Raw genomic sequence first — 16,635 nt, forward strand, 5'->3', positions numbered from 1 at the left:
CTTTCCAGCCTAGCTCAATGGCTATTATCTTTGACCTCTCCCAGAACAACCCACTTAGAAAAAAGAAGCCCCCCTCATTCCCTGACTCGACTTCACAGCTCTCCCTGCGGGGCTGGAATCTCAGAATTAGAAAATTAAGAGTTGGAAGGGACTTAAGAGATGACTAGTCTGACACGGGAAGTCATGGGCACAAAGTCACCCAGAAGTGGCTGATTTGGGATCAAAAAGCATTCTTATATGCACCTCCTGAGCCAATCACATCCCCATCTCCAATTCCATTCCGTGATACAAACATTGGGCCAAGGACAAGAGAGCTGAGATAAACCTTTTTATTGATGTTTCTCCATTTCACTTAAAAAAAAAATCCTTAATGTAGCTGATACAGCCCCTCCCCAATACATCACAGAGAGCTGTGAGAGGTACTGGAGAAATGGCCCACAGGGGGCGAGGCTGAGCACAATTGGCCCACCCCCAAAAGGAGGTAATGGATCCAAGTCCCCTGCCCCGGAAAAGGGGCGGCTTGGAGTGTGTCATCTGGGAAGTTACTAATGGCTCTGTCCCTCTGTCCTGTACCATTCCCACCCCCTAGACAAACAGGGGCAAGGGAAGTGTTTGTACCTCTCTGGGGAGGATCTGTCCTGGGTCCTGGCCCGGGGCCGAGAAGAAAGGGGAATTAGTTGTGTGTGGGGATATTCATCCTTATAGGAAGGAGTACTGGTTATTGATGGCTCTGGAGCGGACCCCTTCCTCCCCGGCATTCCCTGGCTGCAACTGCAAGAAATGCACAAAAGGGTTCACTCCCACCTCCCCGGCAGGCCCCTCTAGCCCTGGGGGCTCCCTGTTTAGGGCTGTGGCCTCCTCGAGCTCGGCCACAGGGCCTGGCTCTCCTGGGGTCCCTCCACTGCCTGCTTTCTCCTGCTCTGCAGCTTCTGGTGCTTCCACCATCTGCTCCTCTTCCCCAGGGTGTGCAGGGTCTGCCCTCGGATCAGGGTCAGTAGGTTGGGATGGGTCATGGGAGATGTTCGGTTCTAGAAAGGGTAGGAGGGAAGATAACTCAGAGAGAACACAAAGGACTTAAGTCTTCTTGGCACCCCCTCCCTTTTACCTCCATTATCCTCAGGCCCCAAATACCTTCTTCCCACACCTTCCAAGCCCCCTCATGGAGGATGGAACATGGAGAGGAAGCACACTTACACACAGTCACTCGCTCCGATGGGCATGAGGGTGGAAGAGGCGTCGGGATAGCAGCGATCTCCCTCACACACCCCAGCTCGGCTCCCTGCCCGTTCCCTGCCTGAGGGGGAGTGAGGAGGAGGGACAGACAGGACAGCAGGGGTTGGAGAGTGGTCAGGAAGGGGAAAGAGGAGGAACAGAGGTTTGGGTAAAGATCACATGGGGCAAACACATGGGGGAACAGGCAAAGCATTGCCAAGAAAGGACAGAGGAAGATCAGGGTACAGATGAGGATAAGAGAGAGGAAAACATAGGGAAGAATGGAAGCAGAGACAGACAATGGGCAGAGGCTTTTGATGGAAATGAAAATGTACCAATCCCACTCTCACCACCTCCCCACCTCCCCCGTGGTTTGAGGGTCCCCTCCAAAGGGACAGGAAGGAAGAGTGGTTAAGCCCCTCTCCACAGGTACATTCACTCTTCTCCATTCCGCCCCTCCCTCATCCCTCTCTAAACATACTCCACAACTTGCATTGAGAGCCTTCTCCTCTCTGCTCACCCCTCTCTTCTCCCCTGCAGCCCCACTTACCTTGGAGCCGCTGGGAGGCCACAACATAGCTGACGAGGGTGACGTCACTGGAGCCCCCGGATTCCAGGGGAATGGGGTGGACCCGGAAATGCTCCAGCATGTCAAAGACGGTCTGGAACCAGAGGTGCTGCACCCGGCACTGACCATCCTCATTCAGGGATAAACGAAGGTGCTGGGGGCCGGGATGGGGAAGGTAAAAACTGCTTTCTTCTTGGGACCCGAGGGCTGTCACCTTCTCCCTGTCATCTCTCTTAAACTACCCTTTCCTCTGAGATCTAAAATCTTTTCCCCAAGTTTCCCATTTTCCTGGGAACCATGTACTTCATGAACTCCCCTTCCTCTGAACTCTTTCCAAGGGATACGTCTAAGTTTCCCAAGACATTACAGGAGACCCTGAAGTTTCCTTTTCTCTAAGAAAGAAAGAAGCCCTTCCTTCCATGGAGCCACTCACCTTGGCCTTGCCCTGGAAGTTGAACGTGAGGACATACTCCCCCCTCCTCGTCTCGCTTTGACGTACCAGGAAGACACCATGGCTGCCAGCACCCCCTGCCAACACTAGCTGGGCAGCTTTGAGTCGGGAGAGGGTCCCATGGAACCAAGGGTATTCTGAAAGGGGGTGATCCCCATCACCTCCATCTGACTCCCCCTGGAACAGGAACGAACCTTCAGGGAGGAAAGAGTGGGGAAACCGGGGTGTCAGGGAAGCCTCCCCCATCCCTGAGGACAAGAATCTTGTCTTGAAGCCCTTCCCTTTCATAATTTCCCTTTTCCCCTAGGTTAGGCACCCACAGTCCCTCATATCTGAAAGACTCCGGAAAAAGAGTTTAGGTAAGAAAAGAACTAGAATTAGAAGAAGTTAGAAAGACTTATGAGACAAAGGCACACAAATATCCTCCTCTCTATCCACATGGGTATGCATATGTATGTTACTACACACACACACACACACACACACACACACACACACACACACAGACACACCGAGGTACCTGGAGTGTCTGGAGTGTCTGGAGGAGGGTACGGGGCTGGTGGAGGGTAAGTTGTCCCCATTGGGGGCCCCTCTTCAATAGGGACTCGGGGGGGCAACTCTGGGGGCAGTAGTTCCATTGAATCAAAATGGGAAGCAGCAATGGAGGCAGAGCTGGGGGAGACAGAAGCCGAAGGACGATCCGAGAGGCCCCCATATGCCCCTAAAGGGAAAACCAAAGGTGCAGGAAAAACATGAGATTCAGCACCCTTCATAACCCAAACCACTCCCCAGTTAAGCAAAGGGGAACTCTTCTCCCTAGGCCACAAAAGGAGAATGGCTTTCTGAATGTCTCTGTGGCTCGAATTTCCTCCTCAAATCCATCCTATAGATGACATCAGAAAAATCTTCCTAAAAACCAATCTGATGCTCAAAACCCTCTATGGGCTCATTTCCTAAAAGACTGAACTTGGGGGGCAGCTACATGGCATAGTAGATAGAGCACCAGCCCTAAAATCAGGAGGACCTGAGTTTAAATCTGGTCTCAGATACTTAACACTTCCCAACTGTGTGACCCTGGGCAAGTCACTTAACCCAAAAAAGACTGAACTTGGTTCAGCACTTAGCCCTTCAGCCTAACCTCAGTCTACTTACCTCTCCAGTCTTTTCTCCTGTCTTCTTCCTTCCAGCCCAATTGAAATTAGTTGTTGCCCTTCATACACATACCCCACTTATTTTCATTTTACTGTTGCTGTTTTTGCTGAGGCAATTGGGGTTAAATGACTTGCCCAGGCTCACACAGCCAAGTGTTAAGTGTCTAAGGTCAAATTTGAACTCGGGTCCTCCCGAATCCAAGGCTGGTGCTCCACCCACTGACACTTAGCTGCCCCAGAATCCTGCTTCTTTTCCTCCGCTTTTCTGCTTACACTGACCTACCACCTAAGCCCATCAAAATCCAGGAGGCCTCCCTTGACTATTCTGAGCACCAGTGGCTTCTTCCTCCTCTCACATCCAACGGAACTGCTGCAGGTAGCACTCACCAGGTACGTGGCAGGTCCTGCCTCACACTACTGCTGGTTTCATCTAATGCTATGTCTTCCCCTCCACAATGGCCCTTAAGAATAGAAGCAACAACCTTCAAGTTCTTTTTATGTCCCGAGTTCAAAGCATCTTCTGGACACTAAATCAATATATCCATCTTAGAACTGGAAAAGACCTCAGAGTTTGTGGAGGCTGACAGTCTATTGATGCTGATTCACTAAATAAGCTAAGACAGCAGGTCTTCAAAAGATACACCCCCTGGACCATTAGTCTGCAGACCTGGGTTCTAGTCCCAACTCTGCCCTGCCGCTTACCCTCCTCCTCTCTGACCCTCAGTTTCCTCACCTGTAAAACAAGGAAGTTGAACTATAAGGTCTCTTCTACCTCTAATATTTTGAGTAGAGCTTGGGTAACAACCCAAGTTACCCCCAAGGGTCTGTCTGTCCTTTTCTCCTGTCTCACCCTGAGATAAGTGCTCATTGCTCTCACTAGGCCCCAAGGGCAGCTCCTGGCTGGGCAGACTCTCCGAGTGGTTGAGGCAGGATAGGTCCAGGCTGTCTGTGTTTTCTCTGGTAGGGAATGAAGTCATCAGATTGGGAATCAGTGGCATAGAAAATTTCAGGGAAAAGAAGGGGGAAGAGGGAAAAGTCACAAGATGAACTGAGCAGCATTAAGCACCTTTTCTACCACCTACCCTCCCTTGCTCCCTCAGGCCCCTCACCCTGGGCTCAGGCAATCCTGTAGATCAGACACCCAAACCTTCATATTTAGGGCATCAGCTGTCTCCAGAATATATTCCACAGAACCCTCCACCTATGGAGACAAGGGTAAGGTACTTCAGACAGCAGATGGGGGCAAGTGCAGGCCTATAAGACATGGAGAGCTTCCCAGGTACCTTCAACCAACCTCAATGAGAAGAACCTTCTCTCCAGCCATTTCCTTTTCTAGTGTGTCACTTCCCAAGTGTATTTGTATTATATGTGTGTATATGCACGCACACACACACACATATATACTTGTGTATAAAGATGTACATATGTGTGTATACATAAAGGTGTGTATATATATATATATACACACACATACACACACACATGGAGTGAGAAAGAGAAAGGGAGGCCTAAACTTCAAGAGCATATCTTCATTTCTGGGAACTGTCCCTTGGTTGTGGGATCATGGCCCCTTTCTCACAACTTCTAGTCCCTGAGAAAACCTAGAGCCTGCCTATCTTCCGTCCTGCACTCACCCTCCCTTCCCCCCACCAGTAGACAAGAATCCTATTCTTTGGAATGGATGATAAAAGAAGAATGAAAATGCCAAAGCTGCTGACCTTGACCACAAAGGTATTCTCTCTATCCGGCATCTCCAGGGCTGTGGTTGTCCGGACATCTGTGATGGTAGAACACAGGATGTTGATCCGGGGCCGGGATGCCTGTGGTAGAAGAGGCTGGTAGGAGTCCCAATATTCACGCTCAAATACACTTCTCCACTTCTGGGGGAAAGGGGGGGGAACCTGGCCTCCCAGCTCTTCCCACTTCACAAAGGTGTCAACACAAGCCCAATGGCTCCCTGCTCTACCTTGTAAGTAATGTGGAGGTGGCAGAAAAACTGTTTAAATCACCACCCTAGTCCTGTACACTTAACAAGTGTCTAGAGTTGGCAAGATGGGTCCAAATTTCAAAAAAAAAAAAAAAAAAAGGTAAAAGCCTATCAGCTTGTAAACTTCTGGGGTTCTATCTGCAAGGCATTTACATTATTTATCCACAGTCACGCTTCCCCTTCTCTCTCACCTTAGGTGGGATATAGAACTCCAGCCGATTTCCTCCTCCTTCCCCCTCACTCCGAAGCAGCAGGCGACACTTCTGCCACCTTGGTGGTCCCCCACCCCCAGATGAGGTTCCAATTCCTCCTCCCCCTCGACCTTCTCCTCCAACAGCTGCCTCCTCTGTTCCCATGAAGCTCAGTAGCCCCTCCCTTTGCACCGTCCCTGTCCCTTCCTTTAAGGGTCCCCCTCCCCTACTTAGTCTCAGCCTCTCAAAACGATGTGTCCATCTTTCCCCGGGGGATGCCCCACCGCCACTTGGCCCCACATTGGTGCTACCACCCCCACCAGAGGAGTTGGAGTTGCTGTTTCCACCCAGGACAGGTGGCCCAGAGGCAGAGGTCTCCAAGGGTCCCACTGGAGAGGGGGGATCACCAGCTCCCCGCCACTGCAAGATCCCTCGAACTGAGCCTCGTACTGATCGGCCCACAGAGCGAAGGGAGAAACGTTTCTTCAGCTTAGGCTTTGAGGATGAGGAGATTGAGGAAGGGAGAGGGGCAGCCAGGTCTTCAGAGGATCGAGAAGGACCCAACACAGTCAGAGGCCCACTGTTCCTGCAGCTCTCCAGGGAAAGATCACGGGATGGGGTTTCCGTACCAGGACTCAGAGGGATTGAACCAGATGATAAAAGGGAACCAGAGGCCCGGGCCACCTCTGCCTCAAAGTGCTGCAAGAAGAGCTCAGCGAAACGTCGGGAAAAGGCTGCCTCAGCCCCAGGCCCGGCATATTGGGGATGGGAAGCCAAGTAGAGGCGGAAGCGTCGGGCAAAGTCCAGGGCTGCCGCCCGAGCGTGGGATTCACAGAACTCCCGCCAACTTGGAGGAGGTGGTGGTGGCGGCAGAGGGGGAGGAGAAGGGGAAGCCCCATCCTCAGGGGAAGGGGCACCATTCATGATGAGCCGGATGAAATGGAGAGTGGGGGACCCAGGGGAGGGAAGGAAGTGGGGGGGAAGGCCGGAAGACTCAGGGTCATTTGCAGCAACTGTAGAAGGGAAAAAGAGGCACATATATAACAGTATTAGGGTTAATGTTTGTATTCTTTTGTAAACCTTTCCCCAGGTTCCAGAAATAACTTAATTGTTTCTCCCCCACTGAGAAGCTCCCACTTCTGTTCATATTGTTCCTTTCCCATTCGGAAAGCTACGTTAGCTTCCTTCCCCTACTCCAGGTTCTCACGCTTCTCAAGCTCTGGTAGCTTTCCCAGAGAGCTAACCTCCGTGCTTTCTGCTGTAATCTCAGCCTAGTCTTTGGCTGTGATCCCCAAAGAGTTAGAGGCGAGCTGATCACCACCCCCCCCCAAAAAAAACCCCCAACCCTTTAGTTACTTATAAAGCTTCCTTTTCCATCACCTCCCTTTCAGAAATCCGTCCACCGGTCTCCTCCTCCAAGGATCAGCACTACAGGGGTGACTGCCACCTGCTCCCCTGCCTAGCGCTTAAAACACTTCTGCGAGCACCGCTCCTACCTGCTCTTCCACCAAGGGGTCAGCGGCTGCTCTTTACAGGATGGGGAGCACAACTACCTCACTACCTTCTCCCCTCAGTCACAAGAAAAAAACTACGAGAAGGCGGGGATGAACTATTTTTTATTGTCGCTAAGAACAGAAGGAAACAAAAGGGCTAAAGGTTAGACGGGTTGTGACACAGGGGCCCTGGGTGCCGCAGCCAGAGCGAGCGGGCCTCTGGGAAAACAAGGCTGGGGGCGTTCACACCCCGCCTGACGATTTCTGAGCGGTTTCCCAGCAGCCCCGCTAAGCGAGGCGGAGCCCTCGGCTCCCGCCCCCCCCCCCCCCCCCCCCAGGTGAGAAAAGACCCCGAGGCGGAGCCGTCGCTAAGGGGCCCCGGCAGAGCGGGTCCCTCCCGCCTATAGCAGCTCCCTGGGGCGGCAAGTTCGGGCAAGGCTAGATCCGGCATCAAAGCGAATTTCCACAGACACCAGAGCCTGGAGCCGGCCAAGGGAGAAACTGCGGAGGCCGGATCTCCGGGGCCGGAGGGGAGCAGCCTCCCCCGTCCGGCCGGACCCTCCCCCGGAGGCTGCCCCCGCACTCCCTCCCTGCGCTTCCCGGCCTGGCGGGCACCGCCCACAGCCCCTCCTGACCGGGGGATGGGCACGGAGAGGGAGGCACCCAGGCCCCCACCCGGCGGGGAGCCCCTCACCCAGGGGGCCCTCCCCAGATGCGCCCGACCCCGTCCCCGGCGCTGCGGCGCTGAGACCGAGGGCTTCCCTGCTCCCCCGCCCAAGCCCGGGCCGTGGGGGGCCTCCGCAGATGGCCGGCCTTCCCTCCGCCCAGGGCGCCCCGCGGCACCGGCCTCCGGGGGGGGCGCTGTCCGGGGGCATGCCCCCGGCCCCGCTCCGGGACCTCCGGCCTTCTCTCCAGCCCCAGGCCCGGGGAAGGGGGAGGGTCCGGGGGGGAGAGGGGAATGAGGAGGGGGGTTCCGGTTCCGGTCCCACCTGCATCTCGGTCCCCGCGGTTTGCTCCGGCGGCAGCAGCGGCGGCTCCCGCTCCCCCACCCACCCCCAACAACCAGTGACCAGCGACCAGCCAGCTACTGCGCAGGCGCCGGGACCCCCTTTCCCATCAAGGGAAAAAAAAACCATAGATAAGGCAGCGGGGAGAGAAAGGCACGTTCCTCCGACTTCCTCCTCCTAAGGCGCGGGGATCATAGAGATCGCTCTCCTGGGCTGCAGGAGTAGGGACTCTTAGATGCAGAGCGGGAGGAGGCGCTGTAAAACTGCAGCGTCTTCCCCCGTCGCCCCTAGGATGGGACGCTCCCCGAGACATCCCACGGAGATGCGCTAGTCTAGACTAGGACCGGCCCGGCCATCTTCCGCAAGCAGGACGGGGGAGCTTGGCCAGCCAACCATAGAGACGATGCCTCGAGATAGAGTATCCCAAACAGACGCAAGGCGAAGCTACCGCTAGGGGAGCGTGAAACCAGAGAGAGCAGGGCGGAAAGGCTGGCCGGAGGTCACGGAGGGGTCAGCTGGCCTCCTAGAGCGCCGCTTCCTTCTGTTCGCTGAAGACACAGCACCCCCTAGGGGAGGGATGTGGGAAGGCTGAGGTGACCTTGAGAAAGAGCTCCCACCTCCCAATTGGGGAGTCTGGAACGGGAATATATGTTGTTCTGTCGTTTTCTGTCTCACCCGCTCTTGGTGACCCCTTTTTGGGTTTTTTGTTCTGTTTTCTTTGGGGTCTTCTTGGCAGAGGTACCGGAGTGGTTTGCCATTCTTTCTGCAGATTATTTTACAGATGAGGAAACTGAGGCGAAGGGTTGTAAGTGGCTTGCTCAGAGTCACAGAGCTAATGTTTTTTCTGAGGTGAAATTTGAACTCGGGTCTTCCTGAGTAAAGACCCAGCACTATCCACCGCCCCCTAGCTGCCCCTGAGTTTATGACCTTGTCCTGTTTCTGGGAGAGACCTTGTACAGAAGCCCCTGAGAAGCCCCCGGGCCTCTCCCTAATCCCTAGAGGAGAGGGTATCCAGTGGCTCCCGAGTTGACACCAGACCTAAGAGAGTGTGGCATTCTTAATGGAGAAGCCCGAGGAGAGCTCCCCACTTGGGACCCCCCTGAAAAACGTCTACTTTGGCCTCTCGCCAGGTCCCTGGCTTACCAGACAGCATGATGTCCTAAGAAAGAGAAGTGGGGAGCCTGAATTCTAATCCTGGTCCCCGAGTCGTTCTGCGCCTCAGTTTCCTCTTCTGTTAAATGAGGAAATTGCATCAGATGCCTTGTGCATTCTCTTCTGGCACTACATGACACTCCGTGAGCTTGCTAGCTGTCGCAGAAACTTCAGCGGTAGCCCAAGCTTTGGTACTTAGGGACTTGAATCAAGTTGAGAAACCAATGGACTCGGGTCACTTTAACTGAAGATTCATGTGGATGGTGTTTTGTTTCTAGGATTCTGCAACTAGCCTTTGTGTTAAGGAAAGGCTTTTGTCCCATTAATATAGAATGGTATGGTGAAGAGTATCAGACTGGGGTTTGAGTATTAGTGGCTTTGTGATCACAAAGAAGTCCCTTGACTTTCCTGAGTTCATCTGTAAGCTGGAGATTACACTTGTGTTACATATATCTCTGTGGCTTGTCATAAGTGCCACATTCATATACCAAGATTTATTTAGCTGTTCTGAGATAAATGGGCATTCATCCCCTTAGTTTCCACTTTGGGGCTACTATGAAAAGTGCTGATAGATTTTTGTACACAGGGATCCTTTTCTTCTTTGATTTCTTTAGAATACAATCCTATTAGTGGTATCCCTAGGTAAAAGATTTTTTAATCTTAAAGACTTTGGGGATATAGTTCTATACTATTTACCAGAATAGCTGGATCAATTTAAAGTTCCACTAACAGTGCATTAGCATGCCTGTTTTCATTCAACTCCTCCAACATTAGTCGTTTTTTTCTTTTTGTCATCTTTGCCAATTGATGGGTATGAGATAAAATCTTAGTGCTGCTATAATTCACAATTCTCTATTAATGATTTGGAACATTCTATCATATGATTGTTGATATCTTGGATGTCTTCCTTTGAAAAGTGCTTGCTCTTGTCCTTTGTTTATCTATTGGGGAATGGCTCTTATAAATTTGAATCAATTCCTTATATATCTTGGAAATGAAACCTTTATCAAAAAATGTTGTTGCAGATTTCTTCCCTAATTCTATTTTTCCCCTTCTCATTTTAATTTCATTACTTTTTGTGCAAAAGCTTTTACATTTCGTGTAACCAAAATTGCCCAATTTATTTTCCTTTCTCCCTTGTTTATAAATTCTACCCAGAATTACACCCAAGGTAGATTTTCACAAGTCACTATCATTTTTATAGACTTTATTAAGATGGTTCCTCTAATATATCCCTGATTCTCAGTACACATTCATCTTTTAAGGCAGCTCTAGTCACTGGAGACCAGTAAGAGAAAATCACTAGTACTCTCAACAAAAGACGATGGTACCTGTGTAGCTCTATGTGAGGTATGCTCTTCTAACAAAGGACTTATCTAATTGATTGGGAGACTCATCATATTGATTAGGAGTCTCCTGATCATTCCTGTTACAAATATGATAATAGCTATGGTTGGGGTATTCTTAGAAAAGTGCCCATCTGACTGAGGATTTTGGTAGAAGATTCACTAAGTAGAAAGAGTTTGAGCGAGGCCTTTTAAACAGGGGGCTGGTTTTAAATAGATGGAGGGAAAAAAAAAAAAAAACATTCCTGATGGAACAAGTTGGCTGAAGTTTAAAAGTAGAAGACAATAGTGAAAGCTGAGATTGGAAAGATCCCTAAAGTAAATAGGGATCAGATGCTAGAGTGTCTTGATCTGTAAGTCCAAAAGTTTGGATTTCATCCTGTAATAATAATGGCTCACGTTTTTATAGAATTTTAAGGAAGACAATTTTCTTCTCACAATGACTTTATGAATTAATATGAGGACTATTTCCCTATTTTGCAGATGAGGAACCTGAAATGAAGTTACCTATCGAGATTACACATTAAATAAGTATCAGAAAAGATACCTGAACTCAGATCTTCTGACTAACAAGACCAAACATTACTCTTTCCATTATACCACAATGCCTGCTACAGGTCTTGGGGGAACCACTGAAGATTTCTGATTAGGAGTGACGTGATCAGAGCTAAGTTTTATAAAAGAATCTGCTTGCAGGATGGATCAGAGAAAGAATGTTGGAGCAAAGAAACCAGCTAGGAAGGTTCTGCAGGAATTTGGACTAGGGGCCGTACTTTCTTCATTTTAAAAGTTGATCTAGCACATTAAGTACAGTTTGTTAATGCTTTAGAAGTATTTTCTTTTCAACAGGGAACCCAGAAGAAGATCCCTAATAGGGGGGTTTCAGACAGAAACAAGAATGGATCTCCAGAGCCGATGTAGGGGAGACCCCAGCCCTCATACCCTGGAGAAACAAGCCTGCTCAATTTTGGAACATTGTTTGGAATTTTGGAGCATTGTGTCTTAGTCTTAAATCCCAACCATGTTTAACCCCTCTCCCCATTCTCCTCCTCCTACACAGTCTCCCTCCATTTTTCGCTTTAGGTCCTACATACAAACCAACATTTGCCCCAGCTTTCAGGAAATGAAGCCTCCACTCATCCCCCCGTTAACTTCCAGATTAAAACATCCTTTCCAAAAAAAATAAAAATAAAATAAAAACAAAAACAAAACAAAAAAACAAAAAACATCCTTTCCCACGGAGCACCCTTTAGTACTGCCTGCCCTTGTTAGGGTGCAAGCTCTGTCACGATGGGGACTGCCTTTCTTTCCGCACTTGCAGGGTTTTGCAAACTACCTGTAACGCAGCAGAGACTGGCCCAGGGACGAGCCCCAGGTTTCGCTGCGCGAGGAGGAAACCACCCACGCAAGCGAGCGCCTCCTCTGCAAGAGCACTCCAATGCTTTCCTTCCTTCGTTCATGAATTGCCAACCGGGGGTCGGCAGGGTCATGTCTGAGACAAAAAGGATTCCAGGATCACTAGACGAAAACGGAGACCTCCCCGGGCTGTTTACAACCGTCGCCTAAGAACTTCCCCAGAGCGCGCCCTCAGACGCCCACCAATCCCAAGGGGCAACACAAAGCGGGGGCGGGGGCGGGGCGGGACTTGGCTGTTGTTCCCGGCGGTGCATTGTGGGAGGCAGCAACCTGCTAAGTCTCCGGCCTTCGGATCCAGTCTCCTTCTGGGTATCCCTGCCACACAGGAAGTCCGCCACGCGGTCCTAGAGGGAGCTTCTCTATAGTCTCCCCCGCCCTTACGTCACTTCCATCCGACGGAAGTAGCTTTCAGTGCCCCGTGCCCTTAGCGCTTCACACGCTGTTGGGTTCCCGGCTCCTCTCCCCTCGGGCGCCCCCATTGTCCCCTCCCTTCTCCGTTCGCCCCCGTCCTTGGTCGCGATGGCTGCCACCGCTATGTTCCGCGCTCGGCCAGGACCCAGCGGTAGGAGGGCGCCGCGGAGACCGGCGGCTGCTCCCTTTGACCTCGGGCCAGAGCCAAGCGGCGGGAGGGCTGCGAGGGGCGGGCTGGGAGCAGGGCGAGGAGGGGCCCAAAAGGGAAGCAGGCCGGCTGGCGCAGGCGGCCAGGAGCGCGCGGGGCCGCGAACCCCCGGAGGAGGCCGCAGGAGGGGAGGGGCCGAGGGAGAAGGGGGGATGGGACCCGGAAGATCCTCTGGGGGGGGGCGGGGGAAACAAGAAATGAGAGAGGAAAGCTGGAGGGGAGCTTAGAGGGCATGAAGGGGCAGGGGGGAGGAAGGGGAAACCAAAGCCTTTCCCGCTCTAAAGCCGCGTCTTGTCTCCTCAGTTTTTCAGAGCTGCCAGCTGCTGCATAAGTTTCTGAAAAGGGTAAGCTCGCTCCCCCGAGCCCTGCCCCCGGCTACAGCCAAGGGGAACAAGGGGAAGGTGTCCGGGACAGTGGCCCCGCTCTCCCCCCCCCCCCACGGGCTGCAGCATCCCCCCCCCCCCTTGCTATCAGCGTGATGCGCCCCCTTTTTTCCAGGCCCAGCTTTCTCACCCAGGGCAGAAGTCCTCCCTGCCCCTCATTTTACGGGGTCTTGCTGTAGAGGCCAAGAAGACTTATGTGAGAGACAAACCCCACATTAACATCGGCACTATTGGTCATGTGGATCACGGCAAAACGACGCTGACCGCAGCAATCACCAAGAGTAAGGACAGGGGCGTGTTTGCATGGGGAGAAAATAGTTTTTTTCTTTATCAGAGGGGGAAATAGGTAAACGGGATGGAATTTTAAAGTGGCGCCGATGGAGGATGTCCTGTGAGTCTAGGGACCACATACGTGGGGGATGAGGGAGAAGCTCAAAAGAGCCACGTTTCCCAGATGTCGCTTCTCTTTGGATGTGGGATCTAGACCTAGGCAGTAGTCAGAAGGAAAAAAAGGACAGAGGGCCACTTAAAGGGCGTGTACTTCATCTATTTCTTCCCTTCTGGTTCCAAGTCCTGGCAGAGGGTGGTGGGGCCAAATTTAAGAAGTATGAGGAGATCGACAACGCACCAGAGGAGCGGGCCCGGGGCATCACCATCAATGCAGCCCACGTGGAATATAGCACAGCCTCTCGACACTATGCTCATACTGACTGTCCCGGGCATGCTGACTATGTCAAGGTGAGATGAACGTAGCTAAGCAACCCTAGACACTGAAGTGGCCGAAAGAACTCGGAGCTCCAGGGAAGAGACAAAAGTGTTACGTTGTAGTGTGGGGGTTGGTAAGGAAACTAGTTAAAAGGCTTGAAAGGAGGAGTTTGAGGCCCAGGAAAAGAGGGAATAATGGAAAAGGACTAACCACAGCACATCCCTTGGAGAAAGGAAAGGCAGAAAAAACTGAAAGCCAAGAGAATTTGCCTGCTCAAGTATTATCGTTTTCTGTCTCCAGAACATGATCACTGGCACAGCCCCACTGGATGGTTGCATCCTGGTGGTGGCAGCCAACGATGGCCCCATGCCCCAGACAAGGGAGCACCTGCTGCTTGCCAAACAGGTATCAGTCTCTTCAGGTGGAGTTGTACCAGAAACCTAAATCTACAGTGGGGGGAGGATAGAGGGAGGCACTCTTTAGAAAAGTTATGAAGTGGGACATGGATTTACAGAAGTCAGGAGCATTTCTATATGGCATTTAAATGTTCTTTTCTAAACTTTAGTGTAAACCTCATTAATGGGAGCAATTTTCTTCCACCAGATTGGTGTGGAGCACATGGTAGTGTTTGTGAACAAGGCAGATGCTGTCCAGGACAATGAGATGGTAGAACTAGTAGAGCTAGAAATACGGGAGCTGCTCACTGAGTTTGGCTATGATGGGGAGAAGACACCTGTCATAGTTGGTTCTGCCCTCTGTGCCCTTGAGGTAAGGGGGAATAGAAGGCCACAGGTTGGGGGACTATTCTCCTTGGGACTCTTTATTCGTTCTGATTCATGGAATGAAGCTGTTTGGGAATACTTTGGAGAGGAGAGGGTTGTCATAGAGAATAAATAATTTTCCCATTTGGGCAGACTGTTCCATGTAATACTATACACCCCTGAACTGGACTGACCTATGTCTGAGGTCTTATGGAGAGATGTCTGGAAGACTGAATAAGAACTTCAGGCCATGTACCACATTTCTGCTTAAGCTACCCTGTATTTTTCAGAGAAAAAGCTGGAACTAACTCTGTGCCTTTTCTTTAACCACAGCAGCGGCAGCCAGAGTTAGGGGTGAATGCTGTAATGAAACTGCTGGATGCTGTGGACACTCATATTCCTGTGCCCGTTCGGGATCTAGAGAAGCCCTTCCTGTTACCTGTGGAGTCTGTTTACTCCATCCCTGGTGAGATTGGCTTTTACATTTTCCCCAACTCTTTCCAGATTCCCTTGAAAAGTGTTTTCTTCCTGGTTTGGAGTCATCCCTGCTTGACATTTTTAATTTTTCCCAATTCCAGTGAAGTCCTATTTTAAATTGTTCTGTTCTAGGCCGTGGCACAGTTGTGACAGGCACTCTGGAGAGAGGAACTGTGAAGAAAGGAGATGAATGTGAATTCCTGGGTCACAGCAAGAATATTCGCTCTGTGGTTACAGGTAAAGTTCATAGCCTACTATTAAACCTTTCTATTTCCTCTGTTCTTGTTTACACTAGACTGAGGTCTTGTCTCCCTTCTTGTTCCTGCTTTAAAATTGCTCTCCTGTTACAGGAATTGAAATGTTTCACCAGAGTCTGGACCGAGCTGAGGCTGGAGATAACCTTGGTGCATTAATTCGGGGGCTGAAGAGGGAGGATGTTCGACGGGGTATGGTGATGGTCAAACCGGGCTCCATTCAGCCCCATCAGAAGGTTGAGGCTCAGGTAAGCTATAATTGGGAGAGAGAAAGTGTCCCAGGAATCCCTGGGCTGTATCCTTCCGTTAAGCTCTGGTCCAATTCTCTTTTTAGGAAGACAGAAGTAACAGTAGACAAAGGCTTCTAATTGTTTGCTTCATTTTCCAGGTTTACATTCTCAGCAAGGAAGAAGGTGGCCGTCACAAACCATTTGTGTCACACTTCATGCCTGTCATGTTCTCTCTCACATGGGACATGGCTTGTCGGGTCCTTCTGCCCCCAGAGAAGGTGAGTTGGTAGTTGACCAGTGAGTTTTTGTTTTCATATGCCCAGCACAGCCTGACACATGGTTAGCACTTTAAATGTTTCTGATGATTTTCCTGCTACCTACATATAATTTCTTCTTTAAAAAAAAAAAAAAAAAAATAGACAATAGCCGAGGGTAGTTGTTGATGCTTACATGAAATTATATGTGGGCAGCAGTGATTTCCTTTCTCTGCTCTCCTACATCTTCATCTCTTAATTCCCTTCCCTCTCACCCACATCTTGGTTAATTGAGGACAGTGATTCATTAGCTAACCCCCATTTTCTTCTCCAGGAGATGGCCATGCCTGGGGAAGATCTGAAGTTAAACTTAATCTTAAGACAACCCATGATCTTGGAGAAAGGTCAGCGTTTTACCCTGAGGGATGGTGGTAAAACTATCGGTACTGGCTTGGTCACTAATATAGCAGCTTTGACTGAAGAGGATAAAAACATTAAATGGAGCTGAGCGCAATTCCGGCCTTCTTTCCAGAATTGGTAACTTCACTGGCCTGAGTCAAGAACTCAAGTTTAGGAAGTTTTAAGAAAAAGGAAAAAAAAAAAGGTCCTCAGACTTTCCTGCCAGATATAGCACTGATGTCTCCTAGACCTGAGAGGCTTGTAAGTTTTAAGGAAAATAAAGTGTTGTGTGATTGGTGGAACACAACATGTGTAGTAACTTCCTATTGTACAGATTAAAAAGTTGGGTACTGGTATTTGTACCTTCAAATGGACGATTTCTGTTGAGGATGTTTTTTTTGGGGGGATTTTACAGTGACCTCTAAAGTGTTATCAGGGGTATAAACAGTAGTTGCACCTGGAATTCCTCAAGTCCTGTTTTAGTTCTAGCTATTTCATTTCCTTATTTGCAAAATGATAGTATTATTTGTGCCGCCTACTTCAAGAATTGTGAGAGAAAAAAAAAAAGTGCTTTGCCA

The 16,635-nt window shown here is 50.5% G+C and overlaps 2 protein-coding genes across 4 annotated transcripts; one reads left to right on the forward strand and one right to left on the reverse strand.

Moving 5' to 3' along the window:
- Window positions 1–315: 315 nt before the first annotated feature.
- SH2B1 (SH2B adaptor protein 1) lies at window positions 316–8,523 on the reverse strand. 3 transcript variants are annotated; one of them, XM_012543320.3, is made up of 10 exons: window positions 8,043–8,521; window positions 5,561–6,573; window positions 5,101–5,202; window positions 4,492–4,583; window positions 4,233–4,339; window positions 2,752–2,952; window positions 2,214–2,425; window positions 1,763–1,934; window positions 1,195–1,294; window positions 316–1,028 (listed from the first exon to the last, which is right to left on the reverse strand). In XM_012543320.3, the coding sequence occupies exons 2-10, from the start codon at window positions 6,482–6,484 to the stop codon at window positions 1,010–1,012; spliced, it is 1,929 nt and encodes a 642-aa protein (XP_012398774.1). In that variant the 5' UTR covers window positions 6,485–6,573; window positions 8,043–8,521; the 3' UTR covers window positions 316–1,009. The 3 variants fall into 3 exon arrangements, with proteins under 3 accessions (XP_012398774.1, XP_023353640.1, XP_031818874.1); XM_023497872.2 differs by lacking the exon at window positions 1,195–1,294 and having other exon boundaries at window positions 8,043–8,523; XM_031963014.1 differs by lacking the exon at window positions 1,195–1,294 and having other exon boundaries at window positions 5,561–8,523.
- A 3,829-nt stretch (window positions 8,524–12,352) lies between these two features.
- Window positions 12,353–16,431, forward strand: TUFM (Tu translation elongation factor, mitochondrial). Its single transcript, XM_031963045.1, has 11 exons — window positions 12,353–12,536; window positions 12,897–12,937; window positions 13,092–13,257; window positions 13,548–13,714; window positions 13,983–14,087; window positions 14,286–14,450; window positions 14,777–14,909; window positions 15,053–15,157; window positions 15,271–15,422; window positions 15,563–15,682; window positions 15,993–16,431. Exons 1-11 carry the CDS (start codon window positions 12,494–12,496, stop codon window positions 16,164–16,166), a joined length of 1,371 nt encoding a protein of 456 aa, XP_031818905.1. The 5' UTR covers window positions 12,353–12,493; the 3' UTR covers window positions 16,167–16,431.
- Window positions 16,432–16,635: the final 204 nt, after the last annotated feature.

The sequence above is a fragment of the Sarcophilus harrisii genome, chromosome 1, assembly GCF_902635505.1.
Source record: "Sarcophilus harrisii chromosome 1, mSarHar1.11, whole genome shotgun sequence".
Taxonomy (NCBI): Eukaryota; Metazoa; Chordata; class Mammalia; order Dasyuromorphia; family Dasyuridae; genus Sarcophilus; species Sarcophilus harrisii.

Excerpts from the sequence above, each read along its gene's own strand:
- SH2B1 (XM_031963014.1), bottom strand. The coding sequence starts at position 6,598 with ATGTGCCTCTTTTTCCCTTCTACAGTTGCTGCAAATGACCCTGAGTCT. Across the intron at positions 5,203-5,560 it reads AGTTCTATATCCCACCTAAG|GCATCCCGGCCCCGGATCAA; the intron begins GTGAGAGAGAAG and ends CTTCTACCACAG. Across the intron at positions 1,935-2,213 it reads ACTTCCAGGGCAAGGCCAAG|CACCTTCGTTTATCCCTGAA; the intron begins GTGAGTGGCTCC and ends CCCGGCCCCCAG.
- TUFM (XM_031963045.1), top strand. The coding sequence starts at position 12,494 with ATGGCTGCCACCGCTATGTTCCGCGCTCGGCCAGGACCCAGCG. Across the intron at positions 14,088-14,285 it reads ACCTGCTGCTTGCCAAACAG|ATTGGTGTGGAGCACATGGT; the intron begins GTATCAGTCTCT and ends TTCTTCCACCAG. Across the intron at positions 15,158-15,270 it reads TATTCGCTCTGTGGTTACAG|GAATTGAAATGTTTCACCAG; the intron begins GTAAAGTTCATA and ends CTCCTGTTACAG.